At 39.5% G+C, this 7,911-nt stretch overlaps 1 protein-coding gene across 1 annotated transcript in view; it reads right to left on the bottom strand.

Annotated features, from left to right (window-relative positions):
* HTR4 (5-hydroxytryptamine receptor 4) overlaps positions 1–7,911 on the bottom strand; it is a 363,305-nt gene that overhangs the window by 158,101 nt on the left and 197,293 nt on the right. Inside the window, exons 3-4 of the mRNA XM_019506454.1 lie at positions 4,773–4,898; positions 1,538–1,738 (exon numbers count right to left, since the gene is read on the bottom strand). Of these exons, the coding sequence (XP_019361999.1) occupies positions 1,538–1,738; positions 4,773–4,898 (327 nt within the window). The remainder of the gene's footprint in view (positions 1–1,537; positions 1,739–4,772; positions 4,899–7,911) is intronic.

The raw sequence follows: 7,911 nt of genomic DNA, 5'->3' as shown, positions 1-7,911 counted from the left end.
AAGAAAAAGCCATTTTCACTGGGGATTGTCACCGAGTTTTCTGGGGCTAACAGAATGCTTTCCATGTTCTCCAACCTGTATGACTCCACCGTGTTAAATATAAGGCTGGAGGATTTAACTGGCTACCTTGGCAAATCTTTACCATTTCAATTTCCAGAGCTCTGTGCCTAATATCTACTTGATTGTTAATCAGATCAGGATGGAAACCTGCAAGCCTTCCTGAGGCAACAAGTTTCCCATTCACAAGCCAGCCAGCCAGAACTGCAAGGTGGCAGGAAATATATTTAGATTATCCAAATGTCCCCCTTGATTCAGTTAGATACAGTATTACTTTTCACTTGCAATGCTGAACTGTTGCATATGGTTTCTGTGTACTGTTAAATAACTAGTGTGCAACATGAACAGAATTCACAATTTTATTATCTTGCAAAGCTTGATCTTCACCTTTGGATGAAAGACATGTTATAAGCATTACTTGTCATCATCATTATTATTTGTACCAATAATAAATTAACACAGTTCTTCCTTCCTTAAAACCAAGATTGGAAAATTTAAATATTGCTTTATTAATACAGCTAGTCAATTTTTTCATCTAAACATTTTTTTTCAATAAAAATGGCTTGCCAAACAAGAATACAAAATTCTAAGAAGTTGAAAATGTCTGTTGTTGCAATGAAAAACTGGTAACAAAAATTAAAACTTTTTGTAGAAAATGTTTGCCTTTCAGTAAAATTATTTGAATTTTCATTTCTGTTTTTTTCATAGGAAAGGCAAATATTACAAGTGTTGAAATTTTATTTCACCCACAAAAATCTGAATTTGTTTAACAATCCCTACACATTATTCACTAAGGGTGAAATGTGAAAGTGAACAATGATGCTTTGGAACAGCAGGCATTACAGACATTTTGTTGTGTGGTTTTTTTCCTTCCCACAGTGTTGTAGTCAGTCATAGAACCATTTTAATGCAGCTTTATGGCTGAAGATATTAGAAAGAGAACTTTAAACACATGTCAAGGGAACACTATTGCAGATGTAAAGCCAGATACTAATTTTGCATAACTTTGCCTTGCGAGGCCCCTGTGGTAAGGGAGGGAGTGGGGCAAAGGCAGGCACTGCTCAGCCCCCCCATTCTCTCCTTCCCCCTGTAGCAATACTTCTACAATACAGACTACAAATATCTCTTTCTTTCTAAAAATGCATAGACCCAGAGCTCTTGAGAGACACTGAGCCAAATTCAGCTGATGAAGTCAATGAAACTGTTTGCATCACTTGAGTGAGGATCTAGTTCATACATCTGACCAATATAATTTGCATTTTTCCACACCTCACTGCAGTGCTGAAGTGTCAATGTGTTCTGTTACCAGCTAAAGGTTATCAGCTGCCCTGCTATACACCACATAGCATGTTCGTGTATACCTTCCAGCTGAGACAAACTCCTTTGATATGCCACTTTCTCTACAAACTTAAGGATATGGCATGTGACTGAAGAAATAGATGATCAGAGCATTTGCCTTTACATATCTTTGTGTTCATACCTGTCTAATGAAATACAGCACAGGTGAAGGATTGATGCTGTGGTGAGGAGGACATCTAGAGATGTTCGAACCAGGCAGAACATCTCTCCATAATTCCAGTTATTCTCAACCAGTTCAATAGCTCCAAATGGCATCACCAGCACTGAAACCAGCAGGTCCGCGAAGGCAAGTGAGACAATAAAATAGTTGGTCTTGATTCTCCTACGAGACATAATATGAAAAGCAATATGAAAAGCTCAATGGGACAATCTCAAAGTAGGATACCCCATGTGTGGAGAAATCTGTTCTCTAAAGGGTTGTCTAATCTGTCCTCTAATCCTAAAACATCCTCTCTAATTTACTTCTCATTCTAAATAATCCATTTTAGTTATTTTTATTTTGTTTTGGGGAAGAAATATTTGCCAGGTTTGCTATATAACTATGGAGGTACTTCTGCTCATGAAGATGCAACCAGGCATGCACACACATACCATTTACCAAACACTGCCCTTTCCAAACACTGACAGATAAAACTCTTTTAAGCTCAGTGCATTTTTGGCACTTTTTTTAATAAAATAAATCACCATCATTTTTTGTTGTTTTCTTTGTACTCTGTAGCCTTTTCCATTGTTGTGTCCCCCTTTATAACATTAATAAAAGTATCAGGCCTGGCGTTGTCTCCGTCTACTCCTTAAGCACTTACAAAAAATGAAAGCCAGCCAGCCTTTGCCTTCTAAGACTACAGTATCTTAGATACAACCTTTTCTCTTCCTCATCTTGCTGCACTGTGATTTCCTAAGGAGAGTGGGTTCTGCCAAGGAGTTTGTGGTTGTGTGGAAACCCTGCACCATTTGTAAATGGCTGATAAAGTAGGCGCCAGTTACAATAAGGTAACAGCATACAAATCTTGGACTTCCAGGGGAAGGGTGAGAGTTTGTCCAGTAAAAGCCTCTGTAATAATGATGTTGAATGTTTGGACTACCAGCCAATGAAGATTTGAATCTCTCTCAGAAAGAAAGATAATAGCCATTCCAGGCGAATTTAAGGAAGGACAGAGAAGAGATTATTTATGCAACCGTCAGACTTTTCTCAAGGCATCCAGTGCAATGCTTGGTCTTATTAAATGCTGATGTGCTGGTATCAGGATGTGAGCTCTTAGAAACTGGCAGTCAAAAAGCAAACTGCTAATCAGCAAGTCCCCCAGCTATAATTCTGGAATGGAAAATGCTCAGCTAATCTGTCCCAACCAGTGACCGTCTCTCTCTCTGATACAGCCTATAAATTACCTAATCTAATGAGTAGGGACCTACCGAATTTGCGATTTCACAGATTCCATGAAATCCAGGCAAAGCCCATGAAATCCGTGGCAGCGGGGACTGATAGAATATAAAATTCTGGCCCCACAGAGGGAGCCAGCAGTCCTCCAGGCATTGCAACAGCCTGCCTGGGTAGGGAAGAGGGAAGGGGGGATGCCCACACAAAGGGCTGCCAGCAAGATAGTTGCTGTCCCCAGCCCTCACTGATGATGGGCTGTACGGCTGCCTGTCATGTGGCGCCACCCCTTTCCAACAATCGGAGGTGGGGGCACAGCTACATGACAGACAGCTCTCAGCCCATCAGTAGCGAGGGGCAGGCAGCCTTCACGGGCAATCAGCGGCAGGGGGCAGGACTGCTCGGGCCCCTCAGCCAGAGTGTGGGAGACCCTCTACACTCTGCCTGCAAAATGACTGCTGGGCCCCTCATTTTGCACATGAAATCAGTGGGCAGCTCTCACAAATTAGGTAGGCCCATGCTAATGAGATGTAAAGTCCAGACATGTAACTTATATTCCTTTTGATTTTGTATATTGTTTTTTACTGTATCCTAAATTACTAGAAAATCAAAATGGTTTAATTACACTTAATTTCTGATTTTTATTACTTGTAGGGGAATTGTTAGTATTTTTCCCCTCCTTTTTGTTAAAGACTGTTAAAAAGGTTGCATGTCACAATTAGACTCGCTGGCAGAGCTCTAAGGAACCCCAGCAAGCACCACTACAGGACAAGATAAGGCCGAGTTACCAGGGATTCTAGAATAACTAAGGAAATTAAGTACCTTAGGTATGGCCACTTAAGACTAAACAAGTATTTAAGATGATTTGCTTCTTAGTCAGGTTTTTCAAATTAATCAACATTTAAAGGACCACTCCTTCATTCTGAACTTTGCTACGCCCCAAATTGAATTTGGGGTGTAGCAATATGCAAGAGCCTCAGTTTCCATACTTAGTTGGGTTTTTTTGTAGCTGTCAGCACTTTCAAGCCACTTACAGCAAAGCTATTGTATGAACTTGCTGGTTTGTTCATCATGAAGGTGACCCAGCATATTTGTGTCCTGACCACAGGAAATATGAGCCCTCATTCAGCAAGGCACTATGTATGGAGTCCAATGACTATTTTTGTGCCTGAAGGTAGGAATACACTTAGTACAGTCCTGGGACTGTTCACATGCTTAAAGTTAAGCACCTGCCTAAGCACCATGTTAAATTATGAATTTATTGTGCTTGGACAGTTACAATATATCTTGTAAATTGAGGACAACCTTCCAGAAATCACTGAGAAAATATCTACATACACGCAAGATTCAAATTTTAGGATGATTCTTCTGAAAATAACTATACCAAAAAAAAAAAAAAAAAAACCCTGAAGAAGCATTTGAACTATAACTATTGTGATTTCTCCTTCTACATCCTAAGCTCATCTGATGCATGCAAGGGTCAGCACTGAGATCTGTGAGAAAGAAATCTTGCTAATCACTTTCTGCCCTTCACTGGGAAGAGCAACAATTAGGCTAGGTCAGTGCAACTGCTTAATGTGACAGACAGACTTGGGGCCCAACCTGTACGTTTTTCTGACATGTTTTGTTAAAAGGAGAATTGGAGTTGGAAAAGGAAGAAGCCTCACTGCTTGTCCAGAGCTCCCTTGTGTGTGGTTTTCTTCGAAGTGACTTATCTGTTCTTGACATCTGGAGTGCTAAAAATGTAGAAAATGGATAATAAAATGATCACGCTCCTGTGGTATTAAATCTAAATCCAGACATATTGAGAACAGTATGGAAGTTTGACTTTGCTGTGACCTGAACAGTTGCAGAGAAGCAAGGATAAAGTTTTTAATTGTGCTTTGTGTTCTTAGAAACGTGGGGGAGATGGGTGGAGAACCCACCTGACTTTGTAACATTTGTTCTAATGGAAAGGACTGAGTGGGATTTTGTGCTGACTCACCTGAGCTGCCTGTCCCTGCATACAGCCACCATCACCAGCAAGTTCCCCAGGATGGCCATGAGTATGACTGCTGAGATAAAAGTGAGCAGTGCAATCTTCTCTGCCACGTTGAACCTCTCACTGGAACTGGAAACCACAAACAGAATGTGTATCAGAGCAGAACGAAAGAAAATCAATGAATTTCCAGCTACAAACTTTCATCAAATAAAATCAGGCACATTATAATGCTCTCTAAGCACCATTTCTTCTAAAATTCATCTCTATACCAGTTTTCGGGGGGGAGAACATGTGTGCCAAAACCTCAATTTTGCACTTTGATTTTTTTTTTTGAGAAAAATTAATTTCTTGCTCTGGGACAAGATATATAAAACATGTCAGTTTTCTGTACTGTTCAGCAAAAAATTTTATATGTAAATGTTCGTGTCTGCTCTTGTTGTCCATGGAGCTAGAGAAATTGGCATATATATATAAGGAGTCAATTATACATTTTGAACTTGAGACGCCTAAACAGGACATATTATCAGAGGAAGCATGTTGTCACTTTCTGAAACTCAGGTCCTTTTAATTGGAGCTGGCTGAAAACTTTTTAATTTGGGTCGGGGCAGGTAGTAAACAGTAAACTTTCAAAACTGGAAAACGTTCAGCTTTTTTCAACATTTTCAAGGTTACCATCAAACATTTTTTTTTAATATTTTTAGAATGCTTCTTTCCTTTTCTCCTCCTTTCTTAACTGAATATAATAGAAGGAATGATGATTTCTTTTTCTACTTTTTGATCTTTTTCCAAAGCTTGCAAACCTTTTGAAAAGGTACAAAGTAAAGCAAGAGAAAAAGTGGAGATAAAAAAATTGAGAGGAGCAAGGTGACCTATCCTGTTCTGCCTAACTCTAAACATCATCACTTTTCTTGAACTTAGTGAAGGAGATGGGGAATCCAGAGAAAAGAAAAGAGAAAAATAGAATAAGATGATGAACACTGACATTTTAAAGTTCCAAATATTTGTAATTTTTTAAAAATATACTGGGTATAATATTTTCAAAAAAAGTTTTTTCTGAAGCCTGTAAAACAAAAACCACATAAACATTCTGTAGTTTTACTTGAAACTGTTGGGTGTTCTTCCTTTGAAAGATGTCCCTTGTTAGTTAACCATACGTGACACAAAAAATCACCACCCATTTGTGGAAAGCTTGGCATCCACCCCCAATATGTGTGGATGGGTGTGTTTATTCATAAGATGCAAGTATTTGTACACTTCTTCACAATGTTTGGTTTAAAGCGTATCCTCTCCTATGTGCAGAACAAGAATCTAGATTACAGAATAGATTTTGTGAGAATTTTCAAATAATTGGAAAATCTGTTAGTTATTTTGAACCATATCTGTTTTAAAATACCTCTCTGATTTTCCTTTTTCCCCATAGCAGGTAACTTTTTCTACTAAACAAATAGCTTATTTTGGAAATTAACGAATTACCTCCTTTCCAGACTGTGCCAAAAGCTAAAACCTTAAGCTCCCTTTAAATTTGCCAATACACGCTCAAACAGCATCTCTCAAACAACAGACTAACAAACTCCCATCCTCACCAAGGCCTTGCAAAAGACCCAAATGCCTGCTGTGTCCACACATGAATACAGCCCACATCATCACTGGACCTAATAACAAAAAGGAGTACAGTCTCCAAAGTTCATTCAGTTACAACTCTACCAATGTCATATACGCCATCGACTACAAACAGTACCCTTCTGCTGCCTACACCAGATACAGGATAATTTCTGTGTATAAGAATGAATGAACACTGATCTGACATCAGCTGCAGAAAGACACAAAGCCTGCGGCAGAACACTTCAACCTCTCTGGACACTATCACTAACCACAGAACTGCTCTTCTCAGGCAAAAAAAAATGTAGAAACCAATCTGAATGTCAGAACAAGAAATTGTCCACAAATTGGACTGTGTTAAGTATGGTTTAAACAGGGATGATGGATTCTTATCTTATAGATTAGCTTTTCTGGCCCCCTTTGTTCTTCTGGGTTTGCTACTTGTTTACTTTTCTCTTAGCACTACCCTGTTAGCACTGCCCTCTTCCTCCCATTTCTCTCTCTGTTTCTCCCTCCCCTCCCTGGTCTTTTGCATTCTAATTCTCTCTCCTTTTCTTCTCCTTTCTGTAGTCCTTCCACAGCATCAGACCAAGTTAAAAAAAAAAGTGTGCTTGATATATATACCTTATTTGGTTAGTCTACAAAGTGCAGATCTAATCTGCCTTCTGACTTCAGACTAACACAGTTAACTACCTTTAAATATTAATTGTATCAGTTATATAATCTTCTGGTTATTGAGAAACACTTTCATCACTGAGCCTGTGTTGTGATCAAATGGGTGCTCTAAACTTTATTTTTTAAATGGTGTACTTTTTCAGAACCTTTTGTATGCCAGGTGCTTATTTTGCCTATTTGAAGCGAGGATATGGGTGCATTGCTGTCATGGACACATTAGTGGACAATGCTTGGGGTGTTCTGTTTCATATAAATGTCATCTGGATTTTGGAATTCTTTAATTTTGAGTGCTTTTATTAGCAAATCCACCTGGGCATCTTTAATCATAACGGCTAAGTACAGACATTCAAAAAGCCCCGAACTGAATTGATTCAGTCTTTGTAGGTTAGCTTGAACCTGCGAGCATGTGAATAGACATTCACTTTTGATTCCAGAAATGCAGGCACATGCCTGGAGTGGCTCATTCCTATCAGAAAACCTAAGTCAATTTGGCTAGGGACAGACATTACACATAAACTAGTGTAAGTAATCAGAAACTAGGTTAAACCTGTAACAGAACAGAAGTTCAATGCACATAAACCAGCCTCAAAATGGCTGAAACTGGTTTAAGATCAACCTGGTTGAATGTAGTATCAGACTTAACAGATTGAGGTCAAACTGGTCAATGGAAATTCTGTCCCACACCCCTTCCTAGTTTAAGACCATACTAGGCAGGTGTCTGGTCACTCCCCTGCCCCGATCTAGCTACAAAGCAGAGGGGCAGGGCCAAACCTGCTCTTTGCAGCAGACAGCACAACCCACACCAGAGCTGCAGAGCATGCTGGGATGCTGGGGGACTCTCATTTAACTTAACCTGGGGGGGGGGGGG

The sequence above is a fragment of the Gavialis gangeticus genome, unplaced genomic scaffold (assembly GCF_001723915.1).
Source record: "Gavialis gangeticus isolate Ggan-Ray unplaced genomic scaffold, GavGan_comp1, whole genome shotgun sequence".
In the NCBI taxonomy this organism is placed as follows: domain Eukaryota; kingdom Metazoa; phylum Chordata; order Crocodylia; family Gavialidae; genus Gavialis; species Gavialis gangeticus.
The sequence above is the reverse complement of the archived record's forward strand: the minus strand, read 5'-3'. Positions and strand labels throughout refer to the sequence as shown.